General features: G+C 48.3%; 2 protein-coding genes across 8 annotated transcripts in view; one reads left to right on the plus strand and one right to left on the minus strand.

The window, feature by feature from the left end:
• The window catches only part of LOC141750055 (rho GTPase-activating protein 7-like), a 59,478-nt gene extending 52,577 nt beyond the window's left edge, over positions 1–6,901 (plus strand). For 3 of the 4 annotated variants that reach the window (XM_074604536.1, XM_074604537.1, XM_074604535.1), the window contains one exon: positions 98–269. The gene's annotated coding sequence lies outside the window, so the exon portion shown is untranslated. Of the gene's footprint in view, positions 1–97; positions 2,594–2,625 lie in introns of those variants that run through there. The other variant, XM_074604534.1, reaches the window with a different exon arrangement.
• RARS1 (arginyl-tRNA synthetase 1) lies at positions 67–18,678 on the minus strand. 4 transcript variants are annotated; one of them, XM_074604540.1, is made up of 16 exons: positions 18,592–18,678; positions 16,759–16,858; positions 12,976–13,110; positions 12,276–12,464; positions 8,471–8,582; positions 7,347–7,447; positions 6,726–6,847; positions 6,303–6,423; positions 5,859–5,988; positions 5,430–5,534; positions 4,320–4,498; positions 3,674–3,783; positions 2,852–2,957; positions 1,454–1,626; positions 577–824; positions 67–214 (listed from the first exon to the last, which is right to left on the minus strand). In XM_074604540.1, exons 4-16 carry the CDS (start codon positions 12,426–12,428, stop codon positions 105–107), a joined length of 1,770 nt encoding a protein of 589 aa, XP_074460641.1. In that variant the 5' UTR covers positions 12,429–12,464; positions 12,976–13,110; positions 16,759–16,858; positions 18,592–18,678; the 3' UTR covers positions 67–104. The 4 variants fall into 4 exon arrangements, with proteins under 4 accessions (XP_074460641.1, XP_074460642.1, XP_074460640.1 ...); XM_074604541.1 differs by lacking the exon at positions 18,592–18,678 and adding an exon at positions 17,449–17,502; XM_074604539.1 differs by lacking the exon at positions 16,759–16,858 and having other exon boundaries at positions 18,592–18,669.
• Between the last annotated feature and the right edge of the window lie 673 nt (positions 18,679–19,351).

Genomic DNA, 19,351 nt, shown 5'->3' on the forward strand with positions numbered 1-19,351 from the left:
GGGTACTGCTCCCCTACAGCATCTTCCCTCACCGCAACTCCACCCCAACAGACACAGACACCTCCAGTTGTTTAGTCCCTTTATTGTCACCCCGCAGGGCACAGCTACATCCTCTGCACCGGCTTAATCCCCAGGATGTCGAATCCTTTGGCCATGACGGTGGCAGTGGCTTCGCACAGCAGCAGCCTCCACATGTTGACCTTCATGATCTGGCCTGCAAAACACCACGGAGGAGCTGGAGCAGCTGCTCAGAACAATTAATGCCGCCTTCCCCCGGGGAACCCCATCCACTCACAACCTGGCCCTGGGGCTGGGCACACTGAGCCCCCTCCCATCCTCCCCAGCCCAGGCAGACTGACCAGCCGTCGTGTTTCCAGGTACCTGGTTGCTCACAACTCTCTACTCAACCTGCCTGCTTCACAGGCAGATGATGACACAGGCTGTGCCAGGCACCTTCAGTCCTCTGCCATGGACCACAGCGTGACAACGGCCTTCCCAGCATAGGGAAACACCTCGCAGATGGCCTGTACCGTGGTATGTGACACAGGCACATGCACCCCCCAGGCCAACACTCACCACTCTGCCTGTCTTTCTCAACGCAGTAGCAGTTGTCGTAGAACTCAGTGAAGGTGGTGGCCAGCTCATAAAGGTAGTCACAGAGTGTGTGCAATAACAAGTCCTCCAGGATCTTCTGCAGGATCTCAGGGAACCTCAGGATGCACTTGCCCAGTTTCCACTCCTTCTCATGGTCAAGGATGAGGACCTCCTCCCTGGCTGCCTTCCGCAGCATCTGCTCATCAATATTGGCCAGGCGAGCAATGGCCCTGAAATGGTCCAAAACACAGTCTGCTTGTGAGGGTCCCACTGCTGAACCAGCCCAAGGGCCAGCACAAGCCACCCGCTCATCTCCCCATTCACCCAGTCCTGGGTTGCCAGGAAAGGAACGAGCCCTGGGAACGACAGGGAGGCACTGCCTTTGGAGCGATCCAACAGGGCCCTGCATGGAAACGGGGAGGGATGTGCTCTGGGCGCATGGATTGGCAAGGACAGCCGATGCTGCCACGCAGACCAGGGCTGAGGGTGCCGGAACAACTGTGTGGGGTATGGCGACACCTGAGGTGAGCAGCTGCTGACACACAGGCTCGCCCCTCTGCAACCACCTAAAACCTCTAAGGGAATTACCAGAAACTCCCACAGTTCCCTCCCTGCTAGCTAAAAGACCGGGATGCACGTCGCACAAAGGACCCCTGTTCCAGATAGCAGAGGACGCCATTTCTGTTGACAAATAAAATCTTGCCTATGGCGCATACCAGTGTGGCTGGCTTCTCTTACCAACTACCCCTAACAGCACTGATGCAGCTAAGTCACTCCCTTCCCCACATCTCCCTTTGCAATAAAGATGCAGAGAGCATCAGAGACCAGCTCCAAGTGACTCCCAGCACGCTCAACCCACCTGATCCGTGTGAAGGCATACAGCAAATATGCAGCTGTGTTTCCTCGGTCGTCCAGCATCTTGTCGAAGGAGAATACATAATCGTTTAGTCTGTTGTGGGAGAGATCTGCATATTTAATGCATCCAAAAGCGACAGACGTCTGGGCAGCTTTCAGCTCTTCTTCCGTGAGGACCTGTTGCAATTTCAAAACAGGTTACAGTCATGAGGAAGAATACTACGTTGCCATCACAAACCGCAACACGCAGCCTTGGCCACTCAGCATGGCTCAAGAGGAAAACCCAGGCTGCTGAGGGGATTTTACCCACGAGGCTCACTCCCACTTTTCCACCTTGGGATACCAGATAACCCCGTATCTGCCCCTCACTTCTCCTGCAATCAAATGGCACTGCGCAGGTTAAGGCTGACTCCATCGACTCCTGAAAGCCTGCGGGACTTCTGTGCCCGATGATGCCATACAGGTTTTACACTCATACTGTGCTCCTGCTTCTTACAGACTGCGGGTAGACGTAACGAACACGTGGCCCTCCTACTCTTATAGACCATTTTGGACAGTCCAAACGCTCACAGAACCCCCCTCTGGTAGAACAGTGCCCTGTCAGCCTGGCAAAGCACTCTGCGTCTGACTCATGTGAGCCCTTGAGACTTTCAAGGCATTTTTATTCTGTGCTTCCTCATGTTCCTGTTTAAAAAGGGACCTTTCACCGTCACCGTACACTGCACAGCACCAAGGAGCTGCACTTCCCAATTCCACTGCTTTACACAGTGCTTGGTCAGAGTTTGGTCCTTCCGTTCCATTCCATGTCCCACACCGTCCAGGGCCATGTCCCACACTCCAGGCCATCAGGATCCAAGACAGACAGAAATCTGATTAAGCAAGAGGCTTCCAGCAAAGTCAGACGCAGCCTCCAAGGGAAAGGGTGAAGCCTGATGCCAAAGCCCCCTGCAGATCCCAAGCCATCCACCGCCAGAAGTCACTGCTAGCCCAGCAGGCCAAGGCTGCAACTTTATATTCTACCACCACCTTCTGCATCCTGGGGGAGTCACCGCTGTGCATCACACCAATGAGACCTCATGGTACCCATGCGTCCAGCTGCCCTGCCAGGCCCAGTTCTCCTCCCCCCTCCTCAAGAAGCTCTGCAGTACCGGCCAGAGGCCAGCGTGCTGCCTGCAGCTCCCATTTTCTCACTGCTATGTACTCAGGGATGCTCTTTCCCCATGACAGCAACTTGCCCAAACTGCTATCAAATAATCACACTGGTCGCGTACAAAACCCATGGCATCTCCTGGGCGGTTTGGCAGTGTCCATATTCTCAGCTCACATACAGAATGCAGAAACTTTAAGTTTGTGAACAAATCTGGGAAGTTCTCAGGAAAGATAAGCAATTTGTCAGAACTACCTTGTCCCGTTCCTTGTCTTTCAGCTTGTCCATGGCGCGTTTCAGCCCCTCTTCCAGCAGATCTATGAGACGAACTGTATCCCCTGAACGAGTTTTGAACTTCTTCCTGAAAGCACACAGCCAAAATGATCTGCGTAAGAGGCAAAACACTCCCAGAAAACATGAGAATCTCAGAGAACACCCATGGGGTGGGTGGGGAGGGGTGACCAGAAAGGCTCCAACAGTCAGAACTGACCCAGTTCCAGACATTAGGAATACCAGTGCCAGACCCCTGCCCAACCCAGCAAGTCACCTTTATTTTTATAACAAAGCTACAGCAGAACCACCCAGTCCGCAGTGGCATGTGACCGTCAGAGCGCACTGGTTTAACCACACCTTCACAGAGACACAAGAACAACTCTGGAGCACAAGGGCCTGGCTTACAGACCAGGACACAGAGGTCCTTTTCCCAACGTTCGTTTCATCCACCATGAGGCAGACAGACAGTAATGGAAATCACAGCCTTTACCACTGCCATCTCCCAGTATTCACATCATCTTCCACTGCACTTCCACCAGCCACTCCCAGTGCCCCTCCCCAAATGCCAGGCAGCAGAAGCCAGGCCCAAGAATGAACCTGACCGCTATGGTCAGGTGACTATGTGGATCAAGGACCATGACACACAATGAAGTCACACAGTTACAAAAAACAGCATGTATGCAGTGCTTTTTTTTTTGGCATGCCACATACATACTTGTCAACAAATAAGAGCAAACCTTCTGCATTCACCCAAACATCCTCTTCAGAGCACACAGAGAGGAAAACCTAAATCCCAAGACTTACTTGTCTTCTCCCAGCACCACTCCAAATGCAGCATGGGCCACTCTGGTTACTTTGGGATCATACCAGCCGATCATCTGTCCAGCTGCAAACACTGTTTGCAAATGCACTGACTGCAAGGAACAAATACCAACAACTGGTTCTCAACCCACTCCTCCAGGTACGGTTTTCTTCCCAGCTTTACTTCCTTCACAATGCAGCTTTCACAATGAGACTTAAAATCTTTCTAGCATCACAGAAAAATTCCACTTCAGAAAGTTCAACCTGTCAAAGAGTTTTCCTGGCTTACAGAAGCAGCAACTGGCAAATTCCCATTGCTGCTCGGATTCAGAGCTGACAATCTTGCATTTCCTCAGAAAAGGAGGGACCCAAGTATACGCAGTACAAATCTCACTCCAGACCTACTGAGATTTAGGCTTCACCCGCCTCCAGTGGTACCTGAGTCTCTCCCTAATCAATCAGTTCTAGGCGCTCTTCAGGGAGACCGCCAGCCACCAAGCTAGATTCACCCTTACGCTCCTAAGGACAAGAGTAAATATACCCCACTAAAAAACCTATGGCGTTCTGCCTATGTTACTCTTGCATCTGTCATTTAACACACTTTCTGACGACCTGTACCGGCAGTGTCAGCAGAGGTTGGCATACTCACCTGGCCGCTATCGACAACATAAATAAGGATATCAGCCTTCTCTTCACACAGCCTGTGTTTAAGAGCAGCTAAGTCAGATGTGTCGTATGTGTAACCTCCATCTGATTTCATGATCGTCAACGGGACAGGGAAACCTGGGACAAATACGATCTTCCGGCCATCATCAACCTGGACAAATCCTAGAAAAGCAATGGAAAACATTCTGTGCTGTACGGAATGGGGAGGTTTGTGGGCCAGCATAGGCAGAAACATTTGCCTTCCCAGATGCTACCAGAAAGAAAAATCCATGCACTTGCATTATCAAATAATGGCTCAAAATATGAAAAAACCTAAAACAGAACTCCCTCACCAACCAAGTCATGGGCTCTACTGCACTTCCAGAGCTCACACTATGCACAAGGAAGCGGGTATGTACAGATCTGGCCTTACCAGAAGAGAGCAAATTGGATTTAAAAACTCCTGTCACTGGCATCCAGATGCACCTTTACAGCCACAAAAACCGCATCACAAAGTATGGCATTAAAGGCAACAGAAAATCTACAGAGATGCAACGAGGACTTCGCACAAAGTCCTTCAGAGATAAAGCTAATCAGAACTCTTCAGATGGTGAAATTCAAAAACTGCCAAATCCAGACAGGAAACACATAAAACCAGACTCTTGTCACACGCCATTTGGCTTCTTGCCAGTCTCAAAGTCAACGTGATCCAAAAATGCCACCGTCTTCACAGAATTTCTCAGACAAAGTTCCCACACAGGCACAACATTAAGACCAGGAATTCTGTCATATACTGCTCCTTGACTAAGGATACAATAAAATCCAGTAGTACCTCATGCTATTGCCTATAAACATCACAGGCAAAGTGCTTTTGGTGTCAGCAAGAAAGATTCAAGCTTTCTGAACGAAACATAGAAGAATCAATTCTCCTAATGCTTCTTTGGGAGGAAACACCACAAAAAATCCACTCAGGGAATGTGGCTGAGACAAAGAGCAAGGGTGGGGAACGTGCAACTTCAAAAATACCAGTCCTAAGTCTTGCTCCAGAGGAGCGAGGCTACCTCGCTCATCCTAACAGCTGCAGAATTTCTGACTCTGTGACCAAAAGCCTCACCTTTATCTTCAAATTCTTTCACAATGTCTTTCATCATCTCGTGGTAGAATGATTCTCCTCTCTCTATGAGTGTGATGTCCAAGCAGTTGTAGATTTTTTGGAACTCTTGAGGAGGGAAACAGAACAAAGTACTTCCATTAAATGCACGCAGTGGGAATTAGTGGCATATGTTTACCAATGGGGACAGCAAGTCCCTAAAGGCATTCTCCATCTCTTGGTGAAGCCATCAGACTAGGACTCAGGAGACAAAAGGTTTATCCGAAAGCCTCCACAGACAGCCCGGTACTTTGGTTGTACCGGCTTTTTGCTTTAAGCTTCTCATAGCAGTGCGGCAGTGATTTGCAAAAGAAAACTAGAGGATGGACATAAAGGTGAGGAAAGCCACACTGTTCTACTGCTGAGACATGTTTCTGGATCTGGCAAAGTCACCTTTCCGCGACACGTCACAGATCAGTTCCCACGCTTTGATGAAGTCTGGGTTTTTGCTCTGCAGCAGCACCACACATTGGTAGGCACGTTTCTTAAATTCCTCCTCTGTGTCAAACCTCCTCTTGGATTCCTACGGTAAAACACACCACATGAAAAAGCACCTCTTTCTCCCCTGAAACAAGCTAACACTCATAACAGGCTCTCCAAGCATACTCATCTCAAAGGACAGAGAGGCGGCATGCTTACAGACTCCTTTAATCGTGCCCCATACGGACAACTCAATACCAGATACCACAATTAATTACCCAGTGGCACGTTATTGCAATAATCTATTAACAGCGATTCAATTCTTTTGTTTCTCCAAGACTATGCTGCAATTTGAAAAGCTGCTCAATCTGCTTTTCAGATGCTGACATAAATATCGCATTTATTTGCTACAAATACCTTGTAAAAAGCTTGGAGATCCCCAATGGGAGGAGAAACAGTTAAGTAATCCGGAAATTTGTCTTGGAGGTGAGCAATGAGCATTCCAAACTGGGTGCCCCAATCTCCTAAATGGTTTAACCTTGAAGCAATTGAAAAGTACAACAATAATGGTTTCTCAAACACATGCTTTAAAACACGCGCATTTTAAAAATATACATTCTGAAAGAAGAAATACCCATAATACCAGAAACCAAAAACAGGCAAGCACCCCCAATTTCACTGCAATGAAGCTGCTGCCTGTCTTGATTCCTAACCCTGCTACACTTCCTCAGCTTAGTGGATAAACATAAAGGATTATTTGTTATGTGTTTATAAAAAAATCCAAACAATACAGGCCAAAGCATGCCAAACAACCCCACCCACCCAAAAGAAAATTCTCACCTCAAAACATCATAACCTGCAAATTCGAACAGTCGGCACATACTTTCTCCAATGATGGTAGACCGCAGGTGGCCAACATGCATCTCCTTTGCAATGTTAGGGGATGAAAAATCCACCACCACCTTCGACACAGTACCAAAGGAAGAAATTAATAAAAGGCAGCAGTCATTATCACACTCCATGTGTTTAACCTGGGTTTTGTTGGGGGTGGGGGGCCAGCAGGGGGGTACAAGGCTCGCCGCCACTGACGGCTGACACTCTCTTTGCTGCCAATGGCACAGAGCAACAGAGGAAGCCCAGCGGGGACACCAGAGCAGGCTTCCAGCTTGGGGCTCTGCTGCATCCACCCAGCAGAGGGTCAGGCATCACTCCCAGACCAACCCTGGCACAACACACCATCGCCGGGAGCCCTGAGCCTCACCCAGCAGAGACCACACCAGGTACACGTGGCTTACACCACAGCCCCCACTCCCTCAGTCCCATCCCATTTACTCCGCTGTAACAACCAGCTGACGTGGATGTCTGCTCAACAGATCACTTCACGGGGGAATTTCAAAGCTACCTGCAGTCCATGGTGTTTCATCTATATGGGAGCAGGCTGCCTAGTGCTCACTGCCCTACCTTTTTCCTTTTGCCCACAGCCGGTGGTTGAACTCCATTTATCAATAAACTGCTCAGCTGCTTTGATACAAAATCCTTTCTCAAGTGGACGTTGATAAAACCTTTAGAGGAGAAAACAAGCAATGAGTGCTGGGATTGCAGAAATGCCTCAAGCCATTACTTGTTGCCTTCCCTCTTGGATTTCTGTTTCCTCACGTCAAGGACAAGAACATATGAAATTAGCTTGATAAAACAAAAGCATTTTTCAGCAACAGGACAACAAAGCTGTCACTAGAAGACAATTTCTGTTCCCAGATTACAAGAGTCTGTTTCACACCTCTATAGCCTTTACTGTAGGAGTTAGATTCCTCAAGCTAGTCCACTGACATAACTCTTTTTTCCACACTGTCACTCAAAGCTGAATTTATAAAAAATTTTTTTAATGAGAAAATAAATAATCTTGCCAGAGTTTGCAGAACGCAAACCAAATCCTGCTTTGTCTCCTTTTTTTAAAATTAATATCCTAAACCCTATAGTTACACCCGGAATAATCCATGCTTGTGGAACGACCCATTTTACTTCTCCTGCTTCACCGAGCTAATGAACAAGCTTCTGCCCAAGCACTTGAAGGGCTGTGCCATGTGATTTTTGTGTTTACGCTGCAGCCCTAAGGAATATGGGCCCCTGTATTTCTTCCTGGGTCACAGCGACAAAACAGATGCAGCAATTAATAACCTCCATGCTACTCCAGCATCCCAGTGCTGAGAGGACAAGCTCTCCTCAACATGCAAGCAACAGCGAGAAGGGCATTATCGATTTTTGCTGTGATTTCATGACTGTTGCCTGATACCCATCACCAATATTTGAAGGGGGAAAGCTGGTCCCTTAAGGATCACTGGAAAAATTGCTAATTAAAGGACTCAGGATTGCACTTGCCAATTCTAATAGAGAGGCAGATTTGCTGCTGCTGCACAAGTCTGAGCACTACAAAGCTCACAAAGACAGAAGCAGCTAATACACCCCATAACTGCAGCTTTAAATCACAAAATAGTTGAACTCAACTCAGCTTCCCGTATCACCATCCAGTATAAAACCACCGTATCAGCTTTAAAACATATAAAGCGTGTAACATGAAACACGCTTACCAGGACCGGCAATTTCAACCTTCTCAATGCATTCATTGGCAGGAATATTTTTTGTTATTTTCTCAGCGATTTCCCTTGGGCTAACCTTCTGTTCCTTGGTTTTGAGCAGTATCTGAAACACAACCAAAAGACCAAGTAAAATTCAATCCTCCAAAACAATCTGCATAGTGAAACAGAAAGCACAGATACTGCGGCACTGAAAGATCCTCATGATCCTCTAGCTTCGTAATGTGGAGACACACACAAAAAAAACATCTTTAGCAAATTTTACAGATTAGAACAGCTCTGTCTATGCAGCAGAAGTCTAATTAGACCCAATACGTTCACTCCCTTTTGCTAATGGCAATTAAAGGGTAGTCCCTACGTCAAAAGAAAATCTTCCAGGCTATTTTTCAAAACCCGTTAAATGGTTTGGCAAATCTGTATTTCTCCAAGATAGTAAAAGGGACAAACTCTTTAAAAATCAACACAGTTGGCAAAGCCCTTCACATCGCCACAAAATCTTGTTCATCAGTCTCACAGGTATCCTCACCTCTGCCAGCCTTCATACTTGGAAGTTTTGAACTGTGCTTACAGTAGATGCTGAGTGTGGTTTCAGAGCAAGTCTGCTGATTTATGACTAAAAGCAACCAAACCAAACTGCCTTCAGTCCTACCTTAGGTTCAAACTTAATAAGCAAACAAATAAAGAAATAAATAAAATGCAACAACCCAAGCAACCAAAGATAATGCTAACACTGTCCAGTTTTCTTCAAAGAGCATCAGAGAAACTGCTAGTAAAGTGGCTCTTCTGCCTGCAGGCATAAACGGCCCACTGTGAGGAACTCCAGTAACATGACGCAAGTTCACATGGCAGAATCAGAACAGTTTGGGTTGGAAGGGACCTTCAAAGATCATCTAGTCCAAAAGTTCTCTGTCCATTCCCAAAGCACCCTCTCACATAGCTTTTCGCAGACCTTAGAAAAACACCCCTTAGGATTCTGTGAGCTGGCCCAACCTGTCCCTTGCAAAATACTACATTCACGCTGTATAAAATGACCACAACTACTTCCTTCTGAGCACACGATTTTCCATTCTTACTGTGACGTGTTTGAAAACAATCTATCACCTCACGCTCATCAAGGCCATGAAAAACACTCCATTTAGAATTTACATTCTCCACTGCTTGCATTTGATAACTTGCAGTCTGCTGCAAAACGTGACTTCTACTTAAGTTTCAGCTTCCTGTTTAACCTGTCATACATTCGATCATAACAGGATCCCTACAAGATGGTAAGCACTTAGAATGGGCAAGAAAAAAACCCCTCTGTAGCCTTTAATGCTACCTAAAGTGCAAACTACAGGAAAAATAAATGCAAAACCAGATTACGGGCATGCTATACCAGATTACAGGCTTGTTATCTGAACCATTCCCGAAACAGTCACCGTACTCCTATTACTCTAAGGAGCAAGCAGAGCTCCTGGCTCAAACCCCAGGCATTAATACGCTAACGAGCTCCCAGGAACACAATACCCACTTGTGAGGGCTGTTTCCACATCGCCGCATTGCAGGGAGAGGTTGCTGCCCAGCACGTACCAGTGCTGCCCCGAGTCAGCGCTCTACCTGCTCCTCTGGCGGTCGCGGTGACCAGTGTTCCAGCTCTGCACAGGGGACACCCTGCAGGAGCAAGGCTCTACGGGGAGACCTGCATCACAGTCAAGTCCCTAAAATGCAGGGCGATGGCAAGTACCTACCTGCTGCTCTCAGAGGGAAATGACTGCGCTGCATCCCCCGGCTCTGCTGTGCTGATATGCTCTGAGTGTGCTGCCTGCGTGAGTATTGCCAAGCTCAGGCCCAGCTTAGCCGGCGTGCCCTTCCAGGGAACAAACTCTACAGCCAAGCCCAGGATTAGGAACCCAACCCTGGCTTGACGGGGACCGTTCAGACATCGAGTTATGTGAATAATGCCAACACTGAGCCAAGACTGCTCGAGAATCCCAACTGCGACTTAATTGGGGTAAAGCAGCGGTCAAAAAAAATCGCAAAGCTCAGAAAGCCCGTGTCAGTGCAGTCACCCAGGGTGCTCCTCTGGCGGGAGCCCAGTCACAATATGCTAACGAGACCAAGGGAAGATGACACATATTTGTGAGGGCTGTTTCCGCCTTGGCACTTCAGCCCAAGAGCCTGCTGGCTAGCACGTATCGATGCTGCCCGGGAGTCAAACTCCTTTGTGGCAGGAGAACAGACAGAGCGGCTGCAGATGACAACCTGGGAGAGCAGAATCCCCATGCGTGTCGGTGCAAGTTCAATGTCAAGATTAGCAGTCTAATAGATTAATAAAGGTAAACTGACAACAGAACACTAAAAAAAAAAGTTGCTTCTGTTGAGATTGCAAAATAAAAGGTCTGTAATTACAAAGAGTCTATCTCTTCACTCCAAGGCATCAATGCATTGAAAGTCTGGGCACTTTAGCACCTCAGCTAGAATGCACTACCTTCTTTCTCCCCTACCTCCTGGTTTGACTTCAGCACAGTCCCAGCCCACTGAGCAACTCCTGAAGTGTCTCTTAGCCTGTTTGGGTCCTCTTTGGCCAAATATCTTCCAGAAAGCAGCAGTACCACAGTTTTCAAAAGTAACTGCCAGGTTAAAAAAACCCACTCCTTCCTTTGCACACACCTGTAAAGTGGAACCATTCTTACAGTCACCTGAAAACCTCCAAGATCAGAACACCGTAACAAGAAAAAACACGTTTCCTGCCTTTTGCTCAGTTAAAAGAAAACATAGATGCCACCAACCATACATGTGGGGATGCCCACACAGCCAACCCTCAGCACATGCTTGGATAACAACAGGCAGTTAGATAGGAACATGAGCACAAAAAGTTGCAGAATAGCACACTCAAATCTGCCTGAAAGAGCATTTGTCACGAAACTGAAAATGCTTAAAGGAATACAACAACAATCGGCCAAATTCAGCTGCAGCCAGGGAATTAACAAGAGACTTTTGAAACAAAACAGTCAGCTAGAGCAGTAGGAAGGACGGTGCCTGAGCAGTAGTCTACGCCTGGCTGGACACTGAGAAGGTGCTCCATGCGCACCACAGCCTCAGGCCCGACAATGACCCGTGCCATCGGATGCCACGTGTGGCCCGCTCTGCTCGCGGAGGGCAGTTCAGGATGCAGGGCGCAGGGACCCGGGCGCGCAGGGCAGCCCTGGGCCCTTCTCGCTGCCGTGTGCGTTAGCGGGCGCTGGGAAGCTGCAGCACCCACACCAACAGGAGGTGTGCACGGCGAGGGAACCCCCGCTCCTGGAGACGGGGTGTGTGTTTGTAACCTACCTGCCCTCTGAGAAGGGAGGGTCTGCACATAACTCTATGCAAACGTGTGCGGGGACATCATATTTTCCTGGCATTACAGAAGAGCGCTCAGAGATTTGTAGGTGTTTATCAACATGTTTCAGCTGTCCAAAATTGTCAATTATTGTTTTGCTGATATTGGTTCCAAACATATAGCTCACTAATTGGTAGTTAATTGCACATCGTTAGGAGATCAATGCAGCACTTGGACCCTGATACGATTTAGATCCCACCGTTTTTCTGTGTGACACACATGTAACTCATACCAGTCACCAAAAGAGAGGTCTACTCTGTAAAGGCCAATGCTTCCCCTAAAATGCCATTTGATAACTCACTGAATTCTCAGCCTGGAGGCATGCAACAAGCCTGACACAGGTCCAATATTGCACCTCTCACTGTGCTGTCTATCACTTAGCTTCCAACAGATGACATCCCCATTTTTTCTTCTCTTTGCAAGATGGTTCAGATTTACCTGTGTTATGCCCATGGCGCTGTTACACTGGTAATCCCCAAATTTGGGCTGTTGACTTGGTGTCACTACTAGTGGAGGGTTTTCCAAGTCTGGGTAGGCAGCCCGAATAGCAGCTCCAAAGATCTCCTGAAGACGGCTGTTGATATTAATCATGCTTTTTGCCGTTTTACTTCTTTCCTCTTGAAGGCTCTGAAAAAACAAAATCCAGAAGGCTAAATTCACAACATCTGAGGAGCTGTTACCTCCCACTTTTTTCCTTGACTGCCTGGCAGAGCACGGCTGACAGATTTGGCTGACACCTCTAGGCACAGGAGCAACATATACAACATAAAACACATGTGATTCAAGAGCTGCTTCTCCCTTTGAAGCTCCCCGTACAAACACTTCCCCTGAATGCAAGGCTGCATTACCCCACACACCTTGTCAGTGATGCTAGTAGAGACCTCAGCTGGGCTGCCCGCTACACGAACTGCAAAGACTTGACGGTGTGGGCTCATTAACCTACTGAAATTTTCCATAAAGTAGGGTTCTGTTTAAGGAACCAAGAAATATCTGATGTGCTACCAACAATTAAGGTGCCAGAACGCAGAGTGACCATGCTGTCGCACATGACTAGCGGTAACAAACTGACATCATTTATTTAGCTTGCCTTAATGAGAACAAAACCACGTGCTACGGCATTAATTCTTTATTCCCTTACCTTTTGAAGGAAATTTAACCGATACTTAAGTTTTGCGTTTTCGTCTCGCAACCCTTCCAAGCTCGGGGAGATTCCCAAGCACCCAAAGTTCTTCAGGCGGTCAATTTCTGCAGTTAACAACTTGATCTCGTTTTCCTGAAAAGCAAATTAAACTGTCACACAACAATTACTGGGGGGGAAGGGGATTGAAGGCGAAGAGCTGCAAGACCTCAGATAAGATTCTAGTTTTGCCTCATAAAGGTAACAGCAATGACATGTAAGTTGAGTACTTCCAAACAATGCTTAAAGGCGTTTCTATTTGTGTCAAAAACAGGGAATCCGAAACAGTCTTAAAAAAAGTCAGTGAGATAATAATCTCATTAATATCAAGGCAGAAGTGCAAGAAAGACAACAGGCCATGCCAATAAACATATTCCCAAAATAAGCACTTTCTCCATCTTTTTAAATCTAATAAATACATCAAATGGTTTGACTCAAAATTCCCTGAAGCTGTCTTCAGCCGGTTTCACCATCTCATAGGCCACAGCTTCTCTTCCAGAGGAAGAAACCACAATCACTCACACAAGCCCAGCAAGCTCAAATGCCGGCTGGAGACAGGAACGGCAAGAAGTAGAGCGTGCTGCTTCACAGGGGAATTCATAGGGGCATTGCTGCAGCGTGCACTCATTTCCACCTCGCCACACAACCTTTCCTTCCCTACCTTCAGTGTGACTTCTTCCTTAAAAACTGACATGAGGCATTCACGAGCAATCAGGAATTTGAGGTGGACCTCTATGCTCCAAATAAACAAACTTCCCCGTGCCCCTCCAGACTTCACAGCCCGGGACAGAGGCAAATGCTTCAACAGGCAGTCTGAGCCCAACGGTTGCAGCAATTTTCCTCACCCCATGGCCTAAAGAAACCAAATATCTGAAACTTTATCTCTGTTGTCCATCTCTTACCCGCCCCCACAACAGGCTCTGTGCCCATCAGCCACAAACCTGGCTCACAAACGGAAGTCTGGAGGCTATTGAAAACGTAAGCGACTCAATGCCACAATGGAGGGAGAGGCAGCTACGAGAGGTGGTGAGCACTCCCTGCTCTGGCGCGCCAGCCCCTCACCCGAACCGTTCAGGCTCTCCCCCACCAGGAGGCAGCTCCGGCTATTACTGTTGTCAAATAGGCCACCAAATCTTATCAAAAAGGGTTTATTTACTTTGTTGCTCTTGAAACAATCAGAACATGTAATTAAGGAAAAAAACAGGCCATCAAATTTCTGGTCTTATATGTCCACCTGAACAACAGCTCCCACAAATGCCACTATAACTAACTGCAGACGCTCAAAAAAACTGAGCTGAGCCAAAACAATCTTAAGATTGGGCTGTTTGTGGAGCAAGCTCAAAGTAAGTACTTTTGAGGTCATTCTTCATTTGCACTTCAGCTTCCAGCACACGGTACAGCCTCGAGGTCTCCTCTGCTACAGGAGAACAGGATGCTTCCTGCAGGTTCAGATGTGAAGGAACAGGACTTTGAGAAAAAAAAACCCTTATCAAAACCTCTAAAATCATTGAACAGCACAGCTGTATCTCAAATCTAACTCACTTCAAACAGTTCATCACAGATTTTCCTTTTGCAGCCTATTACTTCTTTTTTTAACCCAAGAAAGACCATCCCCAAAATCCGACTTTTTCTCTCACATACATATACATACCTTCCCCGACATAATCAACAGAAAATGTATTTTTTTATTTTTGACTTTTCTTACTGGTCTGGCCTGGTAGCATTTCATCTAAATTACAGACCCATTCAAAAAATGTTCAGACTGAACTTCAAGTTTCAAATAGCACAAGAGAATTTCATTGCATTACTTTACAGTTGTTTCACTGTAAGTTTAAGTAAGCATTATTGCTGACTGACTTAAAGGAACACTGGAGCAGTGACACGCATAAGTCATCCCCCACCCCCACCCCCAGAATGTGCTTTAAGAAAAGCACAAAGATATGTTGTACTCTCAGTATCACATTATCTGTAAATTCTGTGTCCACCCAGTATTGCCTCCTCTCTAGCAAAGTCACCAGCTTCAGGACAGGTGAGCAAGTCAGACCCCTAGGAAAGTTTTGCATTGAGGACAAACATTGCCCAGATCCAGAAATCAGCATTCTGCTTTTGAAATTAAAATCACAATATATCGAAGCAAACAAGAAGCTAACTTATACCCCCTGCATTAAAAGATCTCCTAAAAGCTATAGCCACCGAGACATTTCCGTACCATTGGCAAACGTTACAGAACAGAAATTCAATTTGGATTTTCCTCCATAATCACAAATGCCTCTGGCCACCCAAGCAAAGACTCGCAGGAGGCGAGATGACCAGTACCTTACTGAAGGCTTCTTTCCACATTGCTAGACTACAAGAGATGATGAGTAAAGAGGTTTATCTGTGTGCACGGCCAGAACCCAGAACAAGGGTTCTGAGGAGATCACCGACCCCGAGGGCAGACACCTGGCCCAAGCAGCTTTTCCCACACAAATAGAGGGTGACAACTAGTATCCTAATTGCTCGGATTCGGCCAGGAGGTAAAGAACTCTAAAACAATGCCGCAGTTCAGTAAGTCTCACCTACTTCTTTCCCATGACTGCACTAAAATAGTAAATTCCCCGCACAGACACGTGCAGATAGGAGGCATTCAGGCTGGCCACATTTCAGATTTGACCAAGCCCAACGTGTCAGCCCAGAATGGCACATTTTCCTATTATGTTTTGTGCTCCTCTTCTGCAGAAAGCGCCGGTAGCAGTCTTTACGTCACTTGAGCATGAACTGAAAGCAAAAGGTTTCACCATGGTGATCTAGCTGCCTGCCCCAATATTGCTGCTGCCATTTAAGTCTCCCTTTTTGTGCTCATCAACTGCTAATACAAAGGATGAAATGAACTTTTCGTTCAAAATTGCCCATCAGAAAAGCCTGAACTCAGCAATGATTACACTGAGTTCCAAAATTGCTGGGGTTAAGATCACAACAGCTGGGCTGAGACAGCTGCACTCTGAGTACAGCCCACAGCTCCAAAACCGGCAACAAGGGCACCCTGGTTCATGGTCCAGTCAGGAGGGGAACCCCACACACGACCCTCTTCTCTGGTGACCAGCTACAGGACACAAGGAAACAGAAAGAAGCCGTGCCAGGGGAAGCTCAGATTGGACATTAGGAAAAGGCACTTCACTGAGAGGGCGGTGGGTCACTGGAACAGGCTCCCCAGGGAAGTGGTCAAGGCACCAAGTCCGTCAGCTGAGGGAGCGTCTGGACAATGCTTAGTCATATGGTTTAGTTTTAGGTAGTGCTGCGAGGAGCAGGGAGTTGGGACTCGATGATCCTTACAGGTCCCTTCCAACTTAAGATAGTCCATGATTCTATGACCCCCACATCCATAACCATATTGCTGAGCTTGCCCGGAAAAAGGTCTTCAGACTTTCATGTGTTATAAACGTGCCTTATCACAGCAATCTGTGATAAACCTAATTCTCTAGCAAATCACCTATGAATGCAAGATGTCATTAAAGGGATATAAATTCTATATTCTTTCTGAAAAACAAACTACTATGTTAAACTACAGATACGCCTTGTAACTCCTCTCTCACAGTACCACCCAAGTGGGGAAGACAGACAAGGCCAATACACCTCTGATCTATACAATGTGTAGCTGAGAAAAGGAAGGGAAAAGCTGCTGTTCAAGACATAAAGTTTCATCCCCTGGATTACTCTACCTGCACAGCCCTGGACATATCACAACTTGTCAGTAAAGGGTCATACCTGATGACCACCTCATGAGAAGCTGCGGGAAATACATGAGGCCATGCTGACATCTCCAAGGGCTCTTTGGTCAGCTGAGTACTAGAAATCTTCCCCCTACCTGCAAATACAAAAAAACTATAGCTTTTTCAAAGGACCAAAATCATCCTTACATTTTCCCTTAGCACATAAGAATGTCTTCCAAAGACATGCCCACTGAATTAGCATGGAACTGACATAAGCTTCTGTCTCTGGGCTTTAGTGCAATAGAGCTTTTCTCCATCACATTAAAAAAACCCAATATACACGCACCCCACCCCCCCTAAAAAAAAGAGAGAAAACAGCCTGAGAAAGCGTAGCAAAAGGGTCACAGCACCTCACTTCCTTCTTGCCTCCTCCACAGTTTTATCTCTGCTCCTACTCTGCCAAGCTTTTTCTGAGCTGTCTCAGTGCAATAATTAGGCACACACTCTTTGCTCTCCGTTGGGTTATTTTCCCAAAGAGCTAATGATTCCTGCCGACCAGCTCACAATGGGCTCCAGGGCTTGCTGGAGCTGGCAGCAGGGAGTAAGTGGCTGGGAGCAAAGTGATGGGTAGATTCAGGCTCAGTAATTCCACATGGCCTCCTTCAGCCTCCTGGAGTTAAAGAGCTGAACGTTGTCCCTCTTGCTTTGCTCTGGAGTGACTGCAGTTTATTTACAGACTAAATACCAGACAACAGTGATGGCAAAGGATCCAGAATACCCGTGATGCCCTTCCTCTCCTAGCACCTACAACGAGAAACGCAAAAACAAAGGCAAAAGGGAGCTCCAGAGATTCAACAGCCAGATTTATTATGTCAGTATTTTATGGCAGTGCTTATTGTTTGTTTGAATTGCGAGTAGAAGACATACCCAATAGTTGCTTAAGAACACATGTGTAAGGTAGGCAAAAAAACATAAGCCAGAACATCTCAGTTACGTTCTCTTGGGGCAATATACGAGAAGTTAAGGTGTAGAATTCAAAATTTTCCTGAAGCTGCCTTTGTAGTCTACTGTCAATATCAGTTATTGCCTAGGATGGACCTGGCAACCCTATATTTTTTTTTTTAATTATTACAGTCACTGAAAAGGGAAAGGGTTGTCACAATCTTTTTTCCCAACCCAATGCCCCTTATGGCTGCAGTAATCCTGCTGGGGAAAGCCAGGACTGCCATTAGCACACCTGCCCTCCAACAGCTCCTCCGAGAGCTCTGCCCTGGGCTTCCCGGCCCCGCCGGAGCCGGTGCTGCCCCTCCCGAGGGCCGGGCTCCCTCCCTCCCGCCCCGCCCGGCCGCAGGGCGACCCTTGCCGGGTGAGCAGCCGGCTGGAGGAACAGCACGGAGAACCAGGGCGGCACCGCACAAACCCGTGTTTGGCAGCTTCCTGGGGTCTTTTTTGGGAAGTTTTTAGCAGAACTGCATCTTCAACCCTCACCCTCGCTGAAACGTGCCGTGAGTGAACGGCAGCCCTGACTCACGACACAGGCTGAGAAACGAGAGTGGTTTTACTCCGCTTTTTGTCTCCACAGGAAAGGAAGCGGCTGCGGAAGGTGCCTCAGTCCCCTGCCCGCTTTCTGCCTCTCCGTCCCAGACCAGCCCCCGCCTCCCCGAGCGCCCGCCGGGGCCTCGCTCTGCCCAGAGACCCGCCTGGGGCTCCAGCGGCCGCGGAGGCTTCCAGGGAGAGCCGGGCGGCCTGCCCCCGGCCCCGCTCCCCCGCGGCCTGTCCCCGGCCCCGCGGCCTATCCTGGGGCCCGCTCCCCCGCCGGGCAGCCTGTCCCCGGCCCCGCTCCCCCGCCGAGCCCCGGGCCCCCTCAAGGCCGAACCCCGTCCCGCACCTGCCGCGCCAACCGCGCTGCCGACTGCGCCACGCGCGCCTCCATCCTCGAGGGGCCGGAAGCGGAAGTGGCGCCGACGGAAGCGGAAAGCACACGGGGGGGGGGGGGGGGTCCGGTTAGCGGTGACAGCGCCCCGGGGCGGCGTGGAGGACCCAGGCACCTCCCTGTGGCTGGAGCCCCTTCGTTAGGGGTCTCACCGCGCCCCGGCTCCCCCGGGTGGGTTTGTAACGTACAAAAGGCCATTTTGCACCTCGTTACAGGCGTTCGGGAGGGAAAGGCTCCCCCAAACCCAACCCCAGTCCCGTGTGTGACGGGCCTGCCATCCAAAGGTGAAATATTTTTTGAGAAACGTCCAGGCCCCACCGGGTGTGGGGGGGTAGAAAATGGGCGTCTGGGGTGTAATGTGTCTCCCTGGGGCTGCCCAGGCCTCCTGCGAGCCAAGAGGCCCGAAGCAGGCGCACCATGAGCTCCCTCCCAGGGAAAGGCAGGGAGTAGAAACAACAAACCCTGTCAGTTCCAGCCCCCCATGGGACACAGCGACGTTGCAGAGCACAGCGAGGAGGGGCTCGGCCCAAAGACACTGGGGCTGGGGTTTGCAAGGCATCACGTAGCTCTTACCCAGCTATGTGCAAAATAACATTTTTCTGTAACAAACCAGGGCGCAGGTGAATTACATCTCCAGCACCTTTAGTAAAACCTGTATTTAGAACCAAAGGGAAAATCCCAGGAGCACCCAAGTTACTCCGGAGTATATCCACCA

Source organism: Larus michahellis, chromosome 11 (assembly GCF_964199755.1).
Source record: "Larus michahellis chromosome 11, bLarMic1.1, whole genome shotgun sequence".
NCBI lineage: Eukaryota > Metazoa > Chordata > Aves > Charadriiformes > Laridae > Larus > Larus michahellis.